At 41.8% G+C, this 25,357-nt stretch overlaps 1 protein-coding gene across 3 annotated transcripts; it reads left to right on the top strand.

Annotated features, from left to right (window-relative positions):
- Positions 1-5,934: 5,934 nt before the first annotated feature.
- On the top strand, positions 5,935-24,931 carry LOC141002963 (high affinity choline transporter 1-like). Of its 3 annotated transcripts, XM_073474389.1 has the most exons (10): positions 5,935-5,999; positions 6,616-6,756; positions 12,017-12,225; positions 12,417-12,530; positions 14,539-14,694; positions 18,160-18,308; positions 19,714-19,857; positions 20,405-20,558; positions 20,646-20,920; positions 21,586-24,931. In XM_073474389.1, exons 3-10 carry the CDS (start codon positions 12,042-12,044, stop codon positions 22,126-22,128), a joined length of 1,719 nt encoding a protein of 572 aa, XP_073330490.1. In that variant the 5' UTR covers positions 5,935-5,999; positions 6,616-6,756; positions 12,017-12,041; the 3' UTR covers positions 22,129-24,931. The 3 variants fall into 3 exon arrangements, with proteins under 3 accessions (XP_073330490.1, XP_073330492.1, XP_073330491.1); XM_073474391.1 differs by lacking the exon at positions 5,935-5,999 and having other exon boundaries at positions 6,245-6,756; positions 20,703-20,920; XM_073474390.1 differs by lacking the exons at positions 5,935-5,999; positions 6,616-6,756 and adding an exon at positions 6,783-11,431.
- Positions 24,932-25,357: the final 426 nt, after the last annotated feature.

The raw sequence follows: 25,357 nt of genomic DNA, 5'->3' as shown, positions 1-25,357 counted from the left end.
GGAGAAACAGAAACCGGCTAACATGTTGGCTAATGCTAGCACGGAACTCAACATGGAGGAGGTCATCCCTCAAGTGTTAGAGGAACAACAAAACGTGCTTGAATCTGTCGTGCACAATGCGGTTAAGGGAGCACTGTCAGAGATCAATAACTTCCTGCAGCATATTCGGTTAGAACTTGGGACACAGGGTATTACTGTACATGAGCTGGTACAACAGATGGACAAAACAAAGGGAGAAACTTGGGAGAGAAAAAAATCAGTGACAATGCCTGTATCACTGACTACCTAAAACTTGAGCACAAGATGGCAAAAATGGAAGACAGATCTTGGCGTAATAATATACGCATCATCGGACTAACAGAGGGCCGTGAGAAGAATGACCCAGTCTCCAGGAATCCTTGCCAGAGCGGATTCCCTCCCTGAAAAACAACCCTGTCATTGAAATAGACAGAGCTCACAGAATATATGGCAAAGGTACTAAGCGGACTATGATCTTCAGGTGTTTGAGGTACCAAGACTGACAGGCAATTCTTCAAGGTGTGAAAGAAGCACAGAAAAACGGGTTGATCGCAGATACTGGGAGACTACTACAGTTTAAAGCCGACTCATTTACCATACAGCGACGCCAGGCATTTGTGGACATACCCTGCCACCCTAAAAATGAACCACAAAGGGAATGCTCTTACATTCATCACAGATAAGGGTGCAGAAGTATTCTGCCAGGAGCTGGGCAACCTCCAGACAACAGCATGACACAGCACGACTGGACCCAGAACCGGTGTTGGAATCAGAGCCACTGGTCACAAGCTAGCCCTGGTCACTGGGCTCCTTCTTGTCTTCACAGCTGAGCAAGTTCCAGTCTGGTACTGCGACTGTAACCTCTCACTTGCTAGATCCACGGAAATCCAGCATTTCTTCGGAGAGGACTGGCATGCTACATTAAAGTGTGGATTGAACCCACATCTGCGGTTCCATGGAGAGAAATGGAGCAAAAATTAATTGGAGCTCTAAGACTGCAGGACCTCGCTTTCTCAGGTCTCAGTTTAACCTTTCAGCCTATCATCACCAATACAATAGCCAACTTCAGACTAATGGAGGAGCATTCACATTATACCAATAAGTGGCATCTCCAGACCCCAATATGACACAACATGCATACACTCTCTGGAAATAAGCCCCTCCTTTGTAAGCAATAGAGTGAGAGAGGTATTTATACTCTTGAGCACATATTAAAACTCAAAGGGTCTATTAGGCTTTGAGGGCCTGAGGGCTTGTTTTGACTTCTTTTTTCTTTTATCTACGTTTACGCTCTGCCCTTCTTCAGACGGGCACTATGCGGGTGGGTGTGGATGAGCAAGTATGTGGGTGGTGGGTGGAGGAGGGACATGTATCACAAAAAGAGGACTTCCCCCATAGAGCAACATCATAAAAGTGACTCTGAAACTGTTGACAGGACACTTCGAACTGCAAACAAGATCAATTAAGACACTTTCTGTTAAAAACCTTTGAGCTCGGTCAGGGATGCCATCAAGTCTGGATGCCTTGCATGGAATAATCCTGCAGTCCTGTGCTTTTTGTACCTCCTCTGCTGGGAAGTTGTTGATCAGTGGCAGAACTGGACGTGAGACGTGATATGATTTGCTAAAGGGAGAATGAGGGAGGGCCTTATATCCTTCCCGGAAAGGAGCATGCACATGTTCGAGCATGTTTCCACTACACGTATGTGAACTGTTGCCGATATCCTGGCATGACTTTCATCAGGTTCCCTCACAGGGTGTTGATCCCATTGATAACTCATACAGCTCATCCAGGGCTTGGTTGGTTTCTGCATGTGGTGGAATGTACACTGCTGTGAGAGGGGAACAGCCCATAAAATTGATCTCTAAAAATCTCATCGCTGCTGGACGTTGACCGTGAAGCACACAATGACCGATCAGAGATTGAAGGATTGAAACAATAATCTGTGAAAACAATAATAGTGTAGAGTACTGAGAGTACTTTCTCACCTAATATGCACTTTTTCTCTTTGTCTTACCCAAAGATTCCACTGGATGCATGTGCGTTGCGTTCCGGCTCCGGTACGGTTTTGCTTCTTCGGAGGAGTTCCCACGATAATTACATAATCACACAGTTATGGGTATGTGTTATAAACACAACACGAAGTGTTCCGAACCGAAGGATTGGAAGAAGTGCTTGTATTTTTCTCTTTTTTGAGATTTTTGTGCTGGCGTCAACACGGAGTGTTTTATTTAGAAAATTAACCAGATGTTATGTTGTTGTTTCGGTGTGACTTTCTGAAAACAAATACAATTTTTGCCTAATTGCCACTCACAGTGTGTTAGAAGACAGTTGAATAAATAAAGCCTTTCCCTGTAGTGTAGCAACAGGGCCGTTTCAGCGCATTTGTGTATTTGTGTTGTGTGTATTTGCAGTGCATTTCCTAAATGCTACGCATGTGTTGTCATGGCGATATTTTCCTAATTTGATGTGTTTTCTTAAATTGCAGCGCATTTGTCCTTGTCAGCCACCATACTGTTGTGAATTGGGTCACGATGGTTTGTCGTGTAAAAAAATGTGGGTCACCAGAAAAAAAAAAGTTTGGGAAATTGCTTTACAGGTGGCTATATGTATTGTGAATTCAGTCACTTTCGTATGAAACAATTCAGCAAATTCCACAAGTTAAGTGGAACCCATCTGGAACTCAATGGAAACCAGTCCTGTCTGCAAGTATGAGGGGTGAGAGGGGAAGAAAAAAAGAGAAAGGCAGAGAGATAGAGTAGGCCTGAAAACATTTACAGAAATAAATATAAAGTGATAAGCCACCAGCAAGTGAGACACACAGAGAGAAGCAAACACTATTTACACTTGAGTGATTGTAAGTCAGTGTAGAAGAGATTGACTCACTTTTCATATAGCATGGAGATTTCCATGTGCACACACTCACACACATACATTCTCAAAGCCTTTCTGAGCTTTTTCTTGGTACAGGAAGAGGACTCTTAAAGGAACAGTGTCCCAAATAAGATCTCAGTTAGAGCTCACTGCAATTAAGAAAACTGAGAAGTCACACTGAGAGTAGGACTAGTGTTTTTTGTTTTGTATTGTTTTCTGCTGCTCCACCATGCTTCAGTTTGGCCAAACATTGATGCAAAGAGCTTGTATTGGAAATGATTATAATGAAGAATGAAAAATGAATGCAGTGAAAGTCATGATGGACAGAAACAGTGATAATGCAGTTAGAGTGTGGAAGTTAGAATGGCTTCTAGTCAGTAAACAGAGAGGACATTAGGTCGTATCATTGCTTTAAAATCTGAATACAATGTGTATATAGTTTTCTTTTCCCTAATAAAGTGATGGCTTGTACTGCAGAAAAAAATGTCCTTTCACTCACTCAGCTATCTTTTAAACTGCTTAAGTTTCACCTCAAAACTTTTTCATTCTTACCTTTTCCAACTTTATTGCTCAATAGCAGATGTGAGACTCTACATTTCTTCAGTCACAGTTTTTGTTTGTGTATTTCAGTTGTCCATGTCCCTCCTGCCCTTTCATCTACCAAGACTGAACCAAGTGACATAAACCACGAACAATGGGTTATACGATATCTTGCATAATGCGTCCACCATGGTGATACCGTTAACAGATTTAACTCTATATCAATTGTAGACCTCACAATGCATATACATGTCAGGTTGTGAACGTCTTTAGTCTTTGCTGACCGAATTTGAGGTAGATCCTGTTAATATGCTTGTAGGAGTTTGTAAAAATAGAGCCCCTGTACAAAGAGATCGAAATACACAAAAAAGAGAGGTGTCATCCGCAAACTTCAGGAGCCTGACGAACTGATGACTGGAGGTGCAGCTGTTGGTGTACAGCAGAGGGCAAAGGATGTGGCCTTGGGGCAATCCGGTGTCAATGGTCTGGGAGTCTGACATATTTCCCTGCTTCACATGCTGCCTCCTGTCAGACAGGAAGTCTGTGATGATGGTTGAGGTTTTGAAGCAGATGCGTCACCACTGAGGTGTTAAAAATGTCTGTGAACACCGAAGACAGCTGATCAGCACAGTGCTTCTTCGTGGATTGAGAGACAGAGTCTACCCCAGCTTCTTTGCAGGGGGTCTACCTCTTAGAAAGCATGTTAAGGTCCTTCTCCAGGATGGAGTGTCATTACTGTGGTAAAGCAGAGTAGTGTTTTACACGTATTTACCCAGTTTGGCTTTGTACACCACATCCATGAATGCTGATGATCACTGTGGGACCGGCATGTTTAACCTACTGTGGCAGAGACATGAACACAGATCAGAGGCAGATTAGAACGGGTCAGTAGCTGAGCATGTTATTTTGCTTTACAACAAAGCAGTTTGATCAGCGGGGATTCCCAACACGTCATACACACAGACGACGCAGTGACACACATCGCTGCAACACCTGTCGTGTTTCGCAGCACCACTGGATTTGGTCTGAATGTACCATCATGGTGTCAGGACTGTCTCTTTATCTCTTAAAGTGACAGGAACTTATCAGTTCATTGGCCAGGCACAAGTTGTTAATGGAGTGGGGGGCTTTAGGTTTGTAATTGGCTGTTTGTCTGAGCCCCTTCCAGACAGAACCAGAGTCACTGGCTGAGAACTGGTCTTGACAAGTTTACATTATATGAAATAACAGGATTCCAGTTCAGTAGAACAGTGCTGCAGGATCACTGTCGCAACATTAAGAAAGTTCTCTGTCATGATTTACTCTGAGGAGTTGGAAGCCTGCAGGCTGCAGCACAGCACACGACCATGTTTTTTTTCTTTTCTTTATCTATACAAAACAGGTTTCTGGTTTTTAATCTCATGATCTTTACCCACTTATAAAACACTTTATAGATAAATAGATACACCGATCAGCCACAACATTAGCTACAGCATTGAAACATTTTATACAGTAAGAACAAAGAAGACAAATGGCAGGTTAGGGTTCTGCTCTTTGGAGACTGTAAACAGCAGGACTGCTCAGGAATGGAATGGCATGAGTACACAAAAAAGAGCCCAAGGCATTGACCGGGCCACCAATCTCCCCAGATCCCAATCCAATCAAGCATCTGTGGGACGTGCTAAAGCAAGTTTGATCAATGGAGGCCCCACCCCCCAACATACAGAACCCAAAGGATCCACTACAATGTCCCGTTGCCAAACAGGACATCCACAGAGGTCCTATGACCATGCTTTGACAGGTCAGAGCTGTTTTGGCTGCACAAGGGGAACCTGCACAATAGTAATGTTGTGGCTGATCAGTGTAGATGTTCTACATAAATGTTTCTGTGACTTTTTCATTCTTCTTGTTAGTTGTTGTTTTGTTGTCTTTTAACCAATATCTATTCCTGTTACCAAGGTTTGTGTATTTGATTTGAGCTGCCCTGAGTACCTTGCTGTCTTGTTGCTCTGCTACTTTAGGCGGAGGTAAGAATTCACACATATGTCAGATTTCTTGAATGTGAAATGGCTAGGTCTTCCCCACCAGTGTGAGAATATGTGAAACTTGTCTGAAAGTATTTGGCTTAAGGCCGTGTGTGACAAATATCTGGCATGTGGCTTCACCTGGCGCATACAAAGACGCCTTTATTGCAGTCGGTAGAGCAAGGCAGCGTTTGACATCCTCATGTTCAAAATGAATCATTTTACATCGAGAAGGGAGCTCCTCTGCAAACATCAGCACAACACTGTCATTTTTCTGTCTGTTTTTAACCAAACTAAAGTTTCTTAACTGCTGCCCCATACTTTCTGCCTGGCTCTTCCCGTGTCCCACTAAATGCTTAACACACTAAACCATATGGACAGAACAAGGAGAGCTTTGTGAAAGTCCTGGGCAAGGAGTCAGTTGTGCGCACCCACACGAGTACACACTAACAGAACTGAAGAGACAGAATAACAGGGTCATATATTTCTCCGTGTATTGCAGGCATGGGAGGATCTTGGTGGCATCCATCATGCTAGCTGTACAGTCACTGTGAAGCACTGCAGGTAGGTGTGACATAGAGAGGTGCAATGAGTCACTCCTGATAGTTGTTGAACAGGCGTAAGTAGAGAAAAGAGAGTTTTGATGAGAGCAGCTTCAAAAAGGACACACTTTAAAAAAGGGTAAGGAAGTTAAAGAGGAAAAAGGGAAAAGAATAAGATGTTTGAGTTAGAGAGAGAGAAAGGGGGAGATGTTAATGAGCTGATCACGAGCAGCTGGAGTTGCCAGCACCGCCCCCACAGTCAGTCATCCCCATGTACACCAAAGCTAAACAGGGACTGGATCTGCCCCACATTCTGCACGCAGCTAATTGGCTGCAGACATCCCCACTGACACGTTCCCCCAGCAGGTGGCACCAGTGCTAGGTGCCCTCTGCCATGTATCATACCAGACCCCTCCCACCCTGTGAGCTTTAAAACCAGGCTACAGCTCAGTGCTGATTCTAGAGAGTTCCATCCTTCCTCATTTGACCGGCTTCATTAGCGTTGGATCAACTCTGACTCCTCTACCTCTGCACTTTGTTAAAGACTCTTTTGAAATAGACTTTTTGGCTCTTTTGGTCTCAAGTTTGATTGAAGACCTGCCGTTTGTTTCTTTGTCTTGCCATCCATCTCTTGGCAGTCTCTGTCACTCCCCAACACTGGATGAGTGTCGCATGCATCTCTCTCCTCCTGGACTGAATTTATCACCTGGCCTGTTCTGAATAGCCTCTATTGCCTCTTCACATCATCACTCAGAACTGATACGTACTGTTAACCCTAGGTATGTATTCAATCAATGAATATGCTCACCTGCATCTCCTGTGCTTAGTTTTTTTCTTTGTTGTCATGTTATTTACTTGATATTCATCTTTTGCTTAAAAGTACAGAAGTGTTTCTGTGTGTTTGCATTTATATTGTGTGTGTTTATTCTGTGAGAAAGCTGTTTTAAGGTTGGTCAGTTTGGGACACTAAGTGAGAGTGCACTCATGTCCTAGAAATAGCTCTGAGGGTCTCTGCTGTGGAGCCAAATAACCTCTTTTGGTTTATCTTTTGTGACTACAGCTGCCTATCTTTGTTTTCTGTATTCTCCCTAGCAGTGGTGTTGATAAGCTGTAATTTTCCAATGCACGTGGTCTGAAAACAGAGAAGCCGCAGCGGCTGAGACAACTGTCAGACTGCAGTATAAATATATTATGATCTGACCAATGAAAACATCCTTTAATTGCATTATAATGATTAGATTTTACATTCAAGAAAAGAGTGTGTAAATGAGAAATCAGTTTTCTATTAAGACTTATGATAAAGTTGTATGACGAATAAATGATATTCACGATGCAGCAAGTGGTTTACCAATAAGGATTTTGTATGTACTTAACAGCAGATGTGTAGTTTTGTAATTTGCCGGCTCTCAGTGATTAAATTTGCTCGGTATTTTTGTCATGATTTCCTGGCAGTCCGCACTAGGTGGAATAAAAACCCTTTTAGTCTGACTTCTTCACTGTCACTTTCAGTTTCCTCTGTTCCGCTGTCTGTAAGATTGATCATTTCTATGAAGTTACCTTTACACATTAGTCATCAGCCCGAGGGCTGACTCACCCGGCTTCACGTTGACACCTCTTCATCACAGCCTCTCAGCAGCTCTTCTAAGAGATTAGCATTAATGTGTTCTCAATCTCGTCTCCTTTGACAGAATTATTTGTTGCCCGTTCAGAATCAGAGATAGTGAAAGTCCTTTTTTTTTGTCTTTAATCAAACACTTGTGACCGCTAATGCAGAAATCACGTCATGATGATGTCTACTGAACTTTGCAGCAACATACAACATTTTGGCATAACTTTAAATGTGCAGATACTGTAGGTATAGACTGAGAGACTTGAAAACTTTTCAGCACCTCTCAAAACTCTCTTAGCAGCAGTAACTAATGCGTTGTGTACAGACTGCCATCTCTTAATGCTGTTGTCCTGGTTGTTGTTCTGCTTGTTAAGCCTCGGCAGCTGGTTTCCCAGAAATGTTCAACGATCTGTTGAATTAATCTCTTAAGTGTTGCGGGCTGACAAAAGTCCAATCATCCACATTAAGACTTTAACAAAGAAGCAGATGAGGCAGCCAGGTTTTTTTTTTTTCATGATCTCAGTGAAAGACAACACACTCATGTCTGGAGTGTAGCAAGGTCTACCTGAAGTCCTAAAGCATGTGTGATTGTACATGTGCACAGATGTGTGTACATTTTTAGTGAAAGTTAGCAGTTAAACTCAATTCCGTGCTACCTGCTTCATAGCAGGTGATAACGTCTGCAAACACTCCCCTCGTCGCCAGATTGCAGGGGGTTGAACTTGAGATGGAGAAGAGGCAGGCGGCAAACAAACAGTTGTCAGTGAAGTCAGTCTGAACGGAAAAGTACTGAGAGGCATGGAGATGAGGGGGTGTGAGAGCTGGAGGGGGCGGGGTATTAGTAGAAAGAGTGTTGTAGCAGCGCCAGAGCGAAGGCACACCTCTGCACTTGTATGAAAGAGAATACCACATGGACTATTTAGACAGAGAGAGCACTCATGTCCAAAGATACTGTGCCCACTTTCTCACAGCCAAAGGTTACATTCAGTCCCTGACAGAAAGTCTTCAAATATCAACAGGTGGTGTCAAACCTGCAGCTACTGTCAGCTTCAGATCTATTCAAGTGCTGTTGCACTATGGGAGAACTCTTACAGAGTCGGGTGCTTGGAAGTGGTCCTTTAAACTCAGGGGACTTAAGAGTCTTTACATTGAGACTGCTTAAACATCAACAGGGTTCAAACAGTTTTAAAGTATTAGTTTATTATGTCACGCTGCTGATTAAGAACAATTATTCCTCATTGAATAAGGAGCCGTGAAGAACTGACTGGAACATGCAGATCTTCCCCAATATAAATTAGAATACAGGAGTTCAAATGCAATTTTTAATTCAGAGATGCATGCGAAAGGCTTCATAAACGTCCAAACTGCGACTTAAAAGAAACGGGAACTTGTTTTCTAATCCAGAGCAGGTCTGCCAGGTTTGCATGCTGATGTCTGCTGTCAGGCTGCTGGCAAAGGTTTCGATACACAATGTAAGTCTGCTCGCAGCAATGAATTTGCTTCTCATCAAACACTTCATGTTACATCATGCACACAGATATTTCTAGAATAATCAAAAGCACCAAGAATCTGATCCAGGATTTAATAGGAACCGACCAGAGTCGATAAGCAAAATGGGTCAAATCTAAACGATATTTGACTAGACTTGTTTGAATGACTTTGACTGCTGACACCCTGACAGTACCCAAGCTAACGGAAGTATAGTTTAGTTGTTAGTAGTAGCTCTTATCAAGTTGCCTCATTTTACTCCCATGCTATTAATTTCTGTAGGATCCTGCAAGAAGTTCACATGAAAAAAATGTAAAACTTAAGAGAATCTCGAAACTCATGAATGGGATTTTTCTTTTTTGTGGTATTTGCATTGAGGGGGGTTTCTGAGGGGGATTTTTTTTTGTCTTTTGGTTTGCACTACAAAAAGGAAGTCCTGTTGTCCAAGAAGATGCAAATGTATTTCAAATATGTAGATATATTCAGACATGTGAGCCTCACCCTTGTGCGTGTTGTCTCTGTTAATGTGCCTGCATTCTATTCACACTTGAGGCTGTGCAGGAAGAGAGATGGAAAGTTACCAGGTGCTGAGTAAGCAAATTTCCGAGCCGACATTTATAGAAACCTGATGCTGATACTTATAATTGGTTGCGTATTTCTTAGAGTGATCGGGCTGATTCAAGTTTTTTTGAGTGTGCTTTCTTTAAAACCATGTTGCTTGAGCGGCATGGGTGGGAACAAACATCGAAGAAACCACATTTATTTATTTATTTTTTATCCTTTAGACCTTGTCTGTCAAATATTGTTTCAAGCTTCTTGTGTTCACCTTTATCTGGTTCTATTCTGGTAAAAAGATGATGCCAAAACAAGATGATTATAGTTTTGGCTGAAAAGGTGACTTAAGTTTGATTTATTCGGCCACACATAATTGAGGCAAACCGAGCCCTGACTTGTATCTCTATTGTTACAAAAGGGTTTTTCTCAAGCATTACAGAAGCCATCTTTAAATACACTTTAAGACGTGTAGCTTTAGTAATTTATTGATCTTGAGTATGGCTTGCTAGATGTTCCCACCCTATCTGGCAGTGGCAGTTAGTCCACTAAGCGCTGGTGGAGTAGCCTCTTCTTGGAGGTGAGTACTTCCAATCCCACTGGGAATCAACTTTGAATAGCTTCAACACTGCTGCAGAAAACCCACATGATGCAAACACATTCATGTATGTCACATCAACCATTATAAAGAAGCATATTTGATGTGTTCATTTAAAACCCACTTGTACCTGCCATCAGATCATTGTAGTCAGGACTATTTCTACTACTATATTATTTTTTCTCTCTCATTGTTTCCCTATATGCTGCAGTACCACCTGCTATAAGGTTTATAGAATGCAGTTCTTTGTTTTTTCTCAACCCATATGGCTTGTGCCAGACGATATCAGTCCTATCATCTAACATAAAAATGCAGTTTTAACTGCAATGTGTATACCACACATTGCAGTTAAAACTGCATTTTTATGTTAAGACTGTACAATGTACGTAAACACACGCGCGCATACAGAACACAGATAAACACGTGGGCCACGTGAGTGAGCGCTACAGGCTTCTGTTGACTTTGGCGCAGAGCCACCTCCTCATACCCCTCGCCCATTCCTCTTCCATGCCTTCACATAAAAACATGCGCGGACAAACACACACATAAAAACACATTTGCCTCCTGCCTGTATTTTTCAGACCATTCCTTTCGTAAACACTTCCTTTTTTTCCTCTTCCTATTCTTCCAAGTGGATATACATAAATTCTTTCTTCCTCAAGTTTTATGAGCCGAGCCAAAGCTTTTTTTTTTTTTGTAACATGTGTTTTTCACTCCATTCAGCAGGCGCCCTGTCCTTTTTTCACCATGACAATGAAGGCTTTGTTTAAGATAAATGAGTTTCTGTCTATAATAAAGAAAATATTTCTCTAAGAAACTGCCCTACTGTGGTATTTGAGATAGAGAACTTGTCTTGAGTCAATCACTTTTCCTTGACAGCATAACACAGTTGACACATATAGTCCATATAGTCAATATTAGCCTTGTAAATGTGCAGAGTGGGTGCAAGTAGGTGCAAACCAGCAGTTAAAGATTAACACTCAGTCAAAGGCTTTTCTCATCTTTTAATCCTTTTTTTAGAAACCCATCCGCCCAATGCACAGTCACAGTAACCACACACACATAGACACACACATGTGTACGCACTAACGTGGCTCTCAGTTGTGTTCACTTCCCGATGTTTGGGGTCGAAACTAAGGCGGCCCAACCACTGAGGACGGGGGACAACATCTGTCCGCCATCTTTGTCAGTGCTGCCAAGTATTATGGTGAGACCCCTTTCGCCTCTCCGACTCTTCATCCTTCCACCCCTCACACCTTTGCCTTCTTTTTTCTTCCTCGCCCCTCCACTCCAGCTCTTCTCCTCACCCCATCTCCCCCATCTGCCAAGCAAGCAGAGCCAGGTCATCCGAGATGCTGCTGCTCCTTTCTTTTTTTTGTTTTTGTTTTTTTTCCACTGCAGCCTTTTCTTTATTCACTTTTCTTTCTTGAAGAAGACATATAGAGTTCCTCTTCCACCCCTCTCACCCTCCTCTGTTCATTGATTTGAATACATGCTACTGTTTTCTATCCATTATTTTTTTTTTATAATTTGCGCTTATAGCTTTCTGCGCATGATGAATACCTTGTTGTTTGTCAGAACCATCTTAGATGACACTTAAATTTGTGCAAACTTGCCTCCCCATCCCTCTTGTCCTGCAGTTCTACAAATATTTTTTGCACAAAAAGTAAAGGAGAATATGTATTGTCATGTGATTCTGCATTTTGAACTTTTGCAAACAGCATTTGCATATTTCATTTTCCAGTCGTTAGCACCTAAAATCTTGATGGTTCTTTATTCTGTCTCTCAACAGGAAACGCACACAGAAATAATTCAGGATGACTCTCAATGTGCCGGGTCTGGTGGTGATGGCGGGATTCTACTTGGTGATCTTGGGCACGGGCATCTGGGCATCTATGCGCTCCAAGAAGGAGGAGAAGAAGTGCAGCGGAGATGGCATGGAGATAACACTACTGGCAGGACGCAACATAAACCTCCTGGTCGGCATCTTCACTCTCACTGGTAAAGCAGTCAGAGGGGTTCTGTCAATTCCTTGAGACTTTCTGTTGCGTGTACATACGTGTTCTGGAAAAAGATCACAAGTGATAACAGACTTGTAGCGGTGTTTTGCTTGATGAGGTCAATGGAATGCACAAGCTAAACTGGGCTCTGCATCATGTTTCTCATCTGAATATGTGTTTATCTCTCGGCAGCTACATGGGTGGGTGGAGGCTTCATCCTCGGTATAGCTGAGGCAACATACAACCCAACACTAGGTGCAGTGTGGGCTCTCATGCCTGTGCCTTACGTCCTGACCTTCTTCTTAGGTGAGTCACACCACAGACCCCGAGCTTTACACCCTGAACCATAAACCCTGACCCCCACCTCTTCTGTCCTCTAAGTATTTTCTTTCTTTTCTCAAGAGGAAGTAAACAGTCTGGTGCTGATTCAATCAATCCACTGGTGCATGTTATCCTCTCATTTAATTATTTAGAAATATAAATAAGCGCTGTCAAAAATATAAAAGTATTGATGCATTTCCATTCTGAATATTCGAAACTGTTTCGATTTTTGCAGTATCAATACACTCGTACTAGCTGTGTTTTTTTACTCTCTCTCCTCTCCGATGGCGGGTTGACATGCACTGTAGTGCCCACGTAGCACTGCCTCCACCAGGAGTAAATTAGCTCAAATGCTGTTGTTCTAACACACAGTACACAAGTCTTGTTATATTTATTTTTTACTGAAAATCTGTCATTTTATTCCCACAAAGTTGTGTCAATTTCCCCCCAATCTAATATAGCTATTTTTCAAGGTATTGTACTGGAATTAGAAATTCCAGGATTCTGACACATAACTAATTTAGAGACATATTATTCTCATTTTCAGGTTTATGATTATATTTGGGGTTAAATTAAAAATTATGCAAGTGAGTGACATGGTGACGTAGTGTGACGTCGAAAAGTCATGGAGGCGTTTCAGACACTTCAGGTGCAGTGTTTTCCGTGGGAGAGAGGAGCTTCTGTTGGTGCAGACTTTGACCTCTTTAACTTTTAAGAAACTATACATGCACAAGAACCTATATAACACACTGAAGGAGAGGAAACAACAACAACATTAGATTTTTGTGCAGCTTGTCCACAAGGTTCAATGTTCTTGTATTCAGGGTGTGAAATGAACACCAGTAAAAACAAGAATAAATAGTTGTTGACAGGAAGATAAACTTGCCACACAAGCTGGTAACATTCAGACACTGGAGGTTTTTTTCTAAAATCCTGTGTAGTGTAGTAAGTGTAGCAATAATGTCCTTTGCTTTACAAGTATTTCATTATTTTTTTAACAAGCACCTGTAGGATTAATACTTTCATCATAACAGGATACAAGATACGACACTTTTCTTTTACAATGTGGTAGCTCAGTTCCAGGCAGTGCAACAGGAACCATTAATCATGACAACAATGCACACAGAAAGGAAACACATTAATGTGTGAATATGTACAGTAAATATATTTATGATGTGAATAGTTCAGAGTTTGTAGTTCTGAGTTCAGTCCAGTGCATTAGGAGCATTCAGTTCAGTATAGGAGATCTTAGGCAACAGGGTTGAGCAAGGGCTGCTAAGTGTTTTGACTGCTGTAGGAAATAGGCTGTTTATGAATTAAGTTATTTTATGTTATTTTAGCTGCCCGACTGAAGGTGTGTTGAATACAAAATCAAAATGACTTCACAGACTTCAGTCCCAAACTTAAACGTTGTTGACCAGTAAGGTAGCTCCCTCACACCCAAGCTGCATCTGACTCCACGCACCACTAAAAGTGTCGCTCATGTTAAAAATAGGACCATGAGAAATCAGTTCAGGATTGTAACTTGACGGAACAGGTGCAAAGGGATGAGTTCAGCCAGAGACTGTGATTGCTCACTCCTGAATTCACCAAACTGACCAACTCAGTGGTCCGTCTGTAAACATTTGCAACAGGTGAAATTATGAGCTCCCGATGTCACAATGGCCTGCATGGTGTGAGAGTAATGGGAACTGGAAACACCAAAGTCCCTCGTCAGGAAATATAAAATTCCCCGCTCTGTTCGTGTCCATTGTTGGCCAAGTGAGCATGTGACTTCAGCTAAATGTGTTTAATGTGTTATCTGGAGGGAACACTTGTTTTTCTTTGTGTTCACACATACTTCTTCTTTCCCACTCACCCTCTTCCCCTTCTTCCTTTCCCTCTCACTTGGGGTTTCAAATGAAAGAAATATTGCCACGTTTTCAAATTAATGACTTAATCATTTCCAGATAGAGGTTCTGATTTGATCCTAATCTCTTCCCTCCTGCTCCAGGTGGCTTTTTCTTTGCCAAGCCTATGAGAGAGAACAGGTATGTGACCATGATGGACCCCTTCCAACAGAAGTATGGGAATTTTCTGAGCAGTGCGCTGATCCTCCCAGCACTGGTTGCTGATGTCCTGTGGGTGGCACGCACACTCGTCAGCCTGGGTGAGTTGCATAACACTAGAAAAGTGTCTGGCACTATAATGTGTGCACACCCTTACTTGTCTAATCATGCAAGCCACTACAGATCTGGGTACACAATGTGCACAATCTCTAGAGTAGATAGACAGCTGGGTGTTGATTGTTGGCAATTTTCTGGTACCAACTCAGCTGCGGCAGCGCTGTAGAGTACTGCAATTGGTGAAAATAATTAAAGGGAAAACATTACACCAAAACAAACTACAGCTTTATAAACTAACACTTTCTGACTTAGTCAGGACCATTTTCACAAACTATTTATAACTGTGCCACTGTGTTAGATTACATCTTATTTTCAGGTGGTCCTGTTATTTTGAGCCCACACTGAATGTAGCTCCTGTAGTTTATTATATGTACGGTTACATAACAAGAAGTATATTGCTATGAAGCAACAAGTACATAGGAAGTAGAAAAAACATAAGATTCACACAATATTTGTGAAAATGATTGACTATCAGCTATCCCCCTCTTTTGAACAGCAATTTTCCAATCCTTGCCGAGCAAATGTAATTGGGCTTGACTGGACTGTCAGGCTTTGGATTTATAAGAACATGGAAGCACAGACTACGTGGTGACGTCAGAGAGATACTCTGTATATAAAGGATTTTAAACCTTTTTTTTTTTTTAAATAGCAAAAGAAAAAGGTTTGGAAATAGTGCTTTTACATCAGTGCAACCACTAGCATGTCTGGTCTGGCTAACTGCTACCTAAAGTAATAACTGACCATTACATCTAAAGCCAAGGGACACATCATCAACCAAATATACTTTCTGTAGAAGCTACCACAATTGACACTATTTTTACCATTGTTTCTTTAACCTGTGAGTTTAATTTGTGCGTGTCCGTGTGCGTGTGCGTGTGTGTGCGTGGGCACTTTGACAGTGGATGCAAGTGTGCATGTGCTCTTCGGTGCAAATGTACGTGAGAGAAAGAGTGTATGTGTGAGTGTGTGTGTGCATAATGTTTTCTTGAGTGTGTTTTAACGCTGTTTTCTTTTCCAGTGTTAGGGGGTTAAACATCGAGCAGCCTGTTGATTGTGAAAGGTGATCAATTATTCAAACCAGATTTTGTGTTGTTTGTGCCAAGGCACTGATGACTGAAAGAGGTTAATGTTACATGCTGAACTATAATTCATTTGACTTTGGGGAAAACCGTGAAATCCATTGAAAGTGTTTGAGTCACTAGGTAGCAGTGCATGCTGTGCTGACGCTCCACAAAAGGACTGGTTGGCAGGGAGGAATGTTCCTGAGACGTTCCTGTCCAAACCTATTAAACCAATATAGAATCAGGGGACCCCTCACTCCTCAGTAAAACCTCCTGTCGTTGTTTCTGGAACAGTCAAGAATACATCCCTAATGTGCGTTTGGTATCACATGCACACACATACACACACACGCATTAAAACTTGACACTCCAGAGAGTGCGCTGAGAATTTGACCTACACGGGTGTTGTTGCTGGGAGACTGTTTATGTGTGTGTATGTGTAGTATAAACTGAGCTTCATGGTCTGCTTGAGCGAGTGTGTGCAAGTGTGTGTGTTGTGATTCAGTGCCAGAAAGGATTTCACTTTTTAAAAAACACTCCTTCCATGTGCTGTCAGTTAGCTGTACACAGTCATGGTCAAATTTCTACCGGGAAGGAATCGGGGACAGGACGAAAGGTTGCAAAAGGTGTTTGTCTGTCTGTGTGTGTGTGTGTGTGTGTGTGTGTGTGTGTGTGTATATATGTGTTTGCTCACACGCACATGTATGGGTTTTGAAAGTAGGATCTAAAAACAACACAGCGGTATTTCAGCAGCTCTTTCCCTCTGTCCAACCCCGGTGGTGCCCAGTATGTCCCTGAATGTCATTCCACCTTTCCCCCTCCCTAAACTTAGCACCTACAGGAGCTGCACAGCTCAGCACAAAACACATAAGTACGTCTGGAAAACAGACAGACCAGGAATTATTTACAATACAGGGATTATGTTGTGTCATGCCCCACCATAAGAAGTTATAGGACCAACAACAACTACAAGGCCCTGTTGGATCTGGATGTGTATCCAGATAGATCATGTTTAGCTGTAGCTGAGATGGATTTCAGTTCACACATGGCATCAGAATGCATCTCGACTTACCACTTGTGATTGGAGATCCCTGATAACATCTCGGATAATACGAACTACAAAACGAACTAAACAAAAACAAATCTGACTTAAATGTGAAAAGTAAGAGAAGATATTGGTAACTTGTTCGTTGTTCGGTTCATTGTGGTCTTGTATTCATGTGTGTCACTGACCACCTCTGAATGTGTTCCCTCCTGTATTTAGAGGTTATAACGAGATGCATGTTTGTGCCAAGTGTGAGCAGGTGATAAATGACTTGCTGCTCTACTATTTTGTTTTCTGAAGTGTTGGGTGCAGAGGAAAGATTTTAAAAAATGGGAAATAAAGATGACAAAAAGCTTCCGGGGGAACAGATCAGATTTCAAAAACTTTAAATACGTGGGGTGGAAGCTCAAACTCAAACAGTCAAGAAGGGCAGACAGAAAGTTGATACAGGGTGGTTTATGGGTGGCGGGGTCGGTAGGGGGTGAGAGGTCAGCGGGTGGTGAGTGGCGATCGATGGTGCCGATCTGACACTTCTCTGTTTAAGGGCATTGTTGTGGTGTGGCTGCAGGCTGCGGCTGGGGCGACCCTGGCAATGTGGCAGAAGAGACGGTGAAGGTAGTGACGTTTTGCTTGCCTTGTTTGAGTAACAAGATTTATTTTTTTATTATTCACTTGTTTACAGTTACTTATATAGTTTCACATTTCATACATTTGTTTCACTACTTGAAGACACTTCTCTTTACCTTCTTCTTGATTTATTTCTTTATTAAAAGGGTGATAATTCATCCAAAGAGGGTGAAAAGGGAACATTTTGGTGTCACAATCAATAGGCTGCTTCTGTTTTTATGTTTAGTTTGTCATAAGTTTATCATTATCACTTTTACGTTGGCTTGTTGCTTTATCTAAGCTCTTGGATGCTTTTAAAGGTTTAAACCAAAGCCACCCACGTTTAATGATAACTTTATTCTGGAATTAGATGACGATAAGTTATAATGTTATGCTTTTTTTGTGTATTTTGTTTGTCCAAGTACACTGTTTACTCTATACTAAATACTGCATTAAGACGTATGACCAGTATAACAAGATGATGCCATTGCCTAGCTTCTTAGTACATCTTTAGTATTAGTAAGAGTGGATGCATGCATACGTGTGTGTCTGTGTGAGAGAAAGAAAACATTCAAAAGAGAGACTGAGAAGCTAATAAAACAATGAAACTAGACTAGTCTCACAGTAAGCAGTGGCATGTACCTGTAGCAACTGACGCTTGTATGATGCCTGTAGAAAACTTGCTGTAGACACTCTGTCAGTCCTCTGATGCTCATCGCTCTGCTGTCTTGTTCCAGGTGGAACTATGAGTGTGATCCTGGACCTGTCCTACGTCTACTCCATCATCATCTCCTCAGTGGTGGCCATAATCTACACACTGCTGGGGGGGCTCTACTCTGTGGCCTACACAGATGTCATCCAGCTCATCCTCATCTTTATCAGTCTGGTGCGTAACATCTATTGACCCGTTCACACCGCCGCCATTTTGTATATTTGGGTCGGGAAACTTTAGAGCTCCAGCTCTATTCTTCTGGATGGACATCATTCATGAGTCCTATCAGATTACTCACTCAACTACACAGTGGGAAAAAGTGGATGAAAGTATACAGCAGGATTAAATTTCAATATAGAGTCCAGCAAAAGTGCCAGCTATGCTAGCTGATTAAATTACCTATTAAATTAAAGCACGTAGCCTCCTAATTTCATTAGCTTATTTGACAAATATGAAGTCTGTATGAAGTTTCCCTCACTCAGTGCTCACAATGGCTTCCAACCAAGTGAGCTGATAAATCTGAGCAAAACATGTGCTTCTAGAAACTTGGTAACAACTTTCAGACCTGGTTTGTAACTACTTTAACACACAAGCTAACCGCTAACACTGCAGCTAGCCAGGAACATACACAACAGCTCTCTTCTTTTAATTTTACGTGTACTGTGTTGTTTACTCACCCTGACCTTGCTTTCTCAGGAATGTGAATTCTTTTATTCAGTAAAAAAGTTATTTTAAAAAAAAATAGCTATAAAGCGTGTTAGCTTGTGTGCTAACAGGACAGCTAAAAAGTTTATTTTTAATGGTGCAATATGTAAGAATTGGCCAGCTGTCAAATTCAAACTCAAAACAAATGGGGGGGCAGCATGTCAGCGGAATGACCACTAACTGCTGCTAACTGTAGCTGCTGTTAGCTTGTTAACTCAGTTAATAGTGCAGCTAGCAATTTGCACTGGTAGCTCAGGGACCAGGGGAGTATAAGTGTTAAGATCGCTAACACAGGATTACACAGGGGCTAGCTGGTTAGCATGCTAATTTCAGTAGATATCTCTGCAAAACAGTACATAGACAACGTGATGTCAAAACTGCTATTTCTTCACATTCTGTTGTTGATTTTACTTAATTATTGACTGATTCAAATCAGTTGAAACTACATATTGAAGATAGAAGATAATGTAATTGACAAGATAATCATCACCATAAGGTTAATTTATTAGCTGCTCCAGAGCTTTTGATAAGTTCACATGATCTTCATCAGCAGCAGTTTGGCCCAGTTGTCGTGGAATGCTTTAGCTTCTCTCATCCCTGATATTGAATGAAAACTGATTAAACTTCAGCAGCTGAAGAAGATCATGTGATATGATACCAAATGGACCTCGTAGTAAGATTATTTTGTCAACTAAATACTGGTAATTCTGGATAAATCACCATAATGTGGCATTAGAGTGCTGAATACCGCTCAGAAACCGGAGCTTGAACTCCAGCTCGAGTTTCAGATTCCTTAATTTGCAGTGACTGACTGAAAACTTCCCCCACCGGGCCCATAATCAGATTAGCTGTGTTCTTGTGTTTGTGGATACAGTGGGTGTGTGTTCCCTTCATGATGACCAACCCTCACTCTTTGGACATCTCACTAACTGCCTACAACGAGACCTTCCAGGCTCCCTGGGTTGGCAAGGTGGAGCTTGATGAGGCCGGCAAGTGGTTTGACGACTTCATGCTGCTGGTGAGTGGAGTGGAAGAGATCATTATGCACACAGAGACAGCTCTAAATGTTGTGTATTACACAGCTTGTGCAGTATTTACAAGGGTGTAACAGTACACAAAGTTTTAGGGCCACGTTCATTACATTTTCAGTAGGTACCGTAATGAACCCATACACTGAAGCATCAACACCACATGAGCTAGCTACAGCTAGCCGGCTCTGGTGCACTGCCAGAACTTTACGGGGAAAACTCACACTCTCGAATTTCTGTTTGACACACGAGTGCAGTGGACATAAATAGACTAATTTGACTGTAATTGTTTGGATAAGGCAGCCTTCCGAGAAAGGTGCATACTAAAATATCCTGTTCTGAACAGCCTGGGACAAATAAACATATCGTTGCACCCCTAGTATTTACATGACACTACTGCAATGCCAGAAGCATTGCAGTAGTTGAATTTAATGGGCAAAAATAACAACGGCAAAGTCATGAGCGGATTGCTCCTCCTCGTCCTGTCCTGACTGATTCCTGTCATCATGACTGAACTGAACTGTGTGTTTATTCCAGGCTCTGGGTGGCTTGGCCTACCAGGCGTTCTACCAAAGAATCCTGTCAGCCTCATCTTACAGCCAGGCTCAAGTGACCTGCTTCGCCTCTTCAGCCTTCTGCCTGGTGCTGGGTATCCCCTCTGTGCTCATCGGGGCTGTGGCTGCATCAACAGGTACACACTCTTCTTTTGCAGTTCTGGATATTTCTTTAGTCAGCTTTCTTGTGCTTAGTGTTCACTGAATAAAGCTGTGTTTATCAGCGTTCCCTGAGTTCTCCAGCGTTCCTCTGAGTCCAAATATTCACCTGTTCTTTCCAGACTGGAACTCAACCACCTATGGATTGCCCACCCCTTATGAGCGCGACCAGGCAGGCTCCATCCTACCCATTGCTCTGCAGTACCTCACACCCACCTACATCTCTGTCATTGGCATCGGAGCTGTAGCTGCTGCTGTCATGTCCTCCATGGACTCAGCTCTTCTGTCCTCTGCCTCATTGTTTTCCTCAAATATCTACAAGAACATTATCAGGAAGCAGGTGAGAGTTTTGAAGAAAGACATGAATGGTGTGTATATCCAGAGACAATTTGCAATTGATATGAGCAGTAACTGAAGAAACAGTGAAGTACAGTATGAAAAATTCAAAGCAGCTGTTTTCCTATGGGTATGGTGTGTCTGGCGTGTGTTCCTCTATTGTTGTACAACCATGCAGCTGATTGCTGCAACGCCTGATTCTGTCTGAATGCGGCCAAAGCACTTTGATGGAATGAATGCAATGTCATCATCTCCCTTTTAGGATCTTAAATCTGATTTAATAAACAGTAATAATCTGCTGACCATCCTCGTAAAAACCCCTAGCCGCTGGACACAGACAGCTCAGAGACTCACTTATTATCAGAGAGTCACTTATTGTACTCTCACAGTATAAGCTGCAGGCAGCAACAGAGTAGCTATTGACTTTACAGTACTGTACATATTGTACACTATGCCCACTCTTTCAGAATGAGTCTTGTTTATGATGATGCTCTCTTGTAACAATGATCCATTTCATAATTTCACCCCAAGGGAATGTTTCATATAATGAGCCTCCTCACTGTATAGTGCTGGTACTGTGTGCGCACCAGATGCTCTTAGTTTCTCACATTGTAGGTGTAAAATTGACTGGCTTTGTGGTTCTTGTTGTCATTCTCTCCACTCCCTCAGGCGTCAGACCGTGAGATGCAGTGGGTGATCCGTATCTCAGTGGTGGTGGTGGGTATGGCTGGCACTGCCCTCACCTTCCTGGACAGCAGCGTCCTGGTCTTCTGGCTTGTGGGCGTGGACATGTCCTACACCATAATGTTCCCTCAGCTGGTCTGCATCCTCTTCTTCAAAGTGTCAAATGGCTACGGAGCCACCGTGGGCTACTTCATGGGGCTCATCTTGAGGGTCCTGAGCGGCGAGCCACTCATCGGCCTCCAGCCAGCCATCAAGTTCCCCGGCTGCCGGCTGGACGCGGAGGGAAAGCTCACTCAGTACTTCCCCTTCCGCACCGCCATCATGCTCATCTCGCTCGCATCCATTCTGCTCTTCTCCTGGCTGGCATCCATCGTTTTCAACAAGGGTCTGCTGTCTGAGCGGTGGGATGTGTTCAAAATCAAGCGCACGCAGAAACCCACACCCAAAGCCGAGAGTGACAAGAGGACAGACCCGGACAGCGAGGATGGCGCCGCGGCAAAACAGCTACTGGACACCACCAGCTGCTGAAGAGGCTCGGGAAGACGGAGAGAGAGAAGATGGGCACAGGCTGGGGTCGGACATGTTTGTTCGTCTGCCAAGCAGGAGTTCACAGGGGGGGAACAACGGCAAAGGCTGGACATTATGTACAGATTGTGTTCAGTATCACAGTGAATTTGTGGCGATGACATTTACATTAGCAGAGGGCAATCTGAGCTCTCTGACACCCTCCTTCATCAGTTGTCTTCCACAAAGAATACTGTAAAATAGGCTCCCTGGCTAGTTTACATTAGCAAACAAGCCATTAGCCAGCATAGCATATAATTAAATATGTTTACATACATAAAGGCCCAGAATAAAATGCCAGAGATTGAGCTGCATTATAACGTCACACATCACTGAAATGGAAGCAGTCCATACAAAGAAATCAGTTTGACCGTCAAGCCATTCAAATTCATTAAATGTGTTAAATAATACAACTTATACCTCTTATTCATTCGATACTTCTCAACAAAGGTCAGACTTGTATTTTTAGACATTTTAAGTAATTGAGATACCGCCTTAAGATTCCTTTTTGACAGACACAAATTGAACTTTATGGCAAAAAGACTCACACAAGAAACAATCAATCCAACAGAATAATGACAAAACGTTTACAAGTCACAATTTGTAATTATTTATTGGATTTTGCTTTTTGTAAGAGCGAGTGCATCAGATTGCGTCACATAGCTTCACAGAAAACAGGAATGAAACAAGCCATGTGCTTTATCCTTTACCGAATCATTGTTAATCAGCTCGACCCGGGCATGTCTCACGATGCCGTACTGTACCGGGAGCTCACCAAGCTTCTCTGTCAGTGTGAACCTCTGCTCATGATTAGCAGCTATGTGCAGCATGGAGGGGCTCTCATTCACACCTAGAACAAAGAAATGCCTCTCAAAGAACAACTGCACGCTCTGCACTGTTGCATGACGCATTTGTAAAGACATTTTCATTGTTTAACTTGTTTTTTGACTCTGATGTGATCATTTCCTTTCTCTAGTCGATTTGCTGCCTCAAGCTTTGTGATACAGCGACGATTCAGTTTCCTCTTGGCTTGGGGGTTGATTTTAGATAATCAATTTTTATCGTCTAGGTTATACCTTCCGTATGCAATCACTGATTATACACCAGTCCAATTTTATTTTGAAATGACAGAATGTTCTGTTTTGTGATCACCAAACTGCTTAACTGTGCATTTATCATACATTTCTTATCTGCAGTAGTCCACATATCTAAAATGTAAAGATTCATACTTGCATGATGTACATTTTCACAGATCCCCCATGTACTGCTCAGTAGCCCGGCAAGTTTAAGACTGTTTTCTTTTACTACACTGTGACAAAGTCTGAAACCACCCAGCTATGGGTGACTTTCCTTTCCAGTGGTGACTTTGTTGTGTAAGCAATATTGAACATTACAAACGGCAACCAAGAACACTTGGACGGAGGTGACACAAGCACTATTTAACTCGATATTTTTGTCCTAATGACTATTTTATGTCGTGAACAGCAGCAGGAAGAGACAAAACTGCAGATCTCAATCTCCCAGCATGCCGCAGTTAATGTAAGCCCATTCCCCTCTGCTGCAATCTACTCACATTACATTTAACTGAATGTAGCAGTTTTCTACAACTGCACGGAGAGAAAGAATGCCGGACATATCCCTCGTTTTTCTTCTCTGTCCGTCAGTGTGAGATTTGTGCCTTTCAGTGACTTTTTACTGTATAGTTTTGTTTTTGTTAAATATTGTCTGCAAAGCTGTAGTTTACAGTGGGATCACTTTTTCGTCTGCCGTGGTGAAAATGTTTGATTCTGAGAATTTGCATTGAAGTTTCACAACAGTGCAAATATTTACTATCTTTAATAATACAATTTTATTAGAAAACAGTTTAATAATCTTCTTGTTTTTTATGTATGTATTGTTGTACTGAGCCTACGTAGAAGTTTGTTGTGCACAGAGATTCCTGCCTTCCTCAATCATACAGTTACCTTTAATATCACTGGAAAATGGTTTCACTCCGCTGACAGCGGTCATTTGCTGGTCATCATAAAATGGGTGTATACTAAAGCATTTGAATACCTCATTAACTGGTAACGTTGCCTTTAAGTACACAAAACTTAAATTCTAACTTCCATCCAAAGCATACTGTATGAATGTTATGTTCCAAAGAATGGTCGCACAGAACAAACACAATGCATCCATCTTTTTATATAGTGATTGTGATTTCTACCTGTATTATACTCTTGTACTGTACAGTTCTAATCATGATTTGTATATTTACACTTTTTATATTTTACCAAAAAGCGTGAGTTTTAGAGGAAAAATGCAAATGTGTATTTTCAAGTTAGCAACATTTAAAGTAAAATAAATTCACCTTCAGTTTTGCAGAACATGAAATGTAATTTCACCTTTACACATTTAAATATCTGTTTATTTGTGTCAGCAGCCACGTAGAATAAACACTCCAGGCATGATCTGATGGAAGAAAACTTCCCAGCGGTCATCTGTGCAATTTTGTCATTTCTGAGGAGAAATGTTTTGTTTTTCATGTGGGGTTAGTCAAACATGATCTATGAAAGTACTGGAAAGTTCTTTTTGTATTATATTTTCCCCTAATATGTATTTGGTTTTATACTATTATGCATGTTGATTGTCAGAAACTGTGTTGTTTGTATACTGAACTTTTGTGAAGGCTGTTCTCTCTTGCCTCTTGGCAAGGCCCTACTTTGTAATCAATTAATGTAAATCCCCATGGGGTGATGTTCTGTCAGAATAAAAGGTTGAAAGCAAATTATTGTCTTTGCTGTTGAAATCAACTTAGTGGGTCATGAAACATGCGAGAGCCTTCCAAGAAATGTGTTTGACTGAAAGAAATTGCTAAGTTTTCCAAAGCTGTAGATGTAAATGAGTTTTTTTTTACATTTCTAGGACTTTACTGGTTAATGGTGGGTAAGCTGCTTGAAGCGTGCAGGCAATAAAAACAAACCACAATGGCTAGACTTTAAAAAAACACGATTTTAAAAGTAGTACACAATATGCCTTAAAGGATAAGTTCACACAAAAATGAAAATTCTGTCATTAACTACTCACCACGGTGCCGATGGAAAGTCAGGTGAAGTTTCATAGTCCACGAAACGTTTTATGTTTTGTTTTTCGGTTGTTTAACATTTTAAAACAAGTCCCCATTCCCTTCACTTGTTTAGGAGGATGCTGCAGT

Source organism: Pagrus major, chromosome 1 (assembly GCF_040436345.1).
Source record: "Pagrus major chromosome 1, Pma_NU_1.0".
NCBI lineage: Eukaryota > Metazoa > Chordata > Actinopteri > Spariformes > Sparidae > Pagrus > Pagrus major.
Note: the sequence above shows the minus strand (reverse complement) of the source record. Positions and strands in the feature narration are given on the sequence as shown.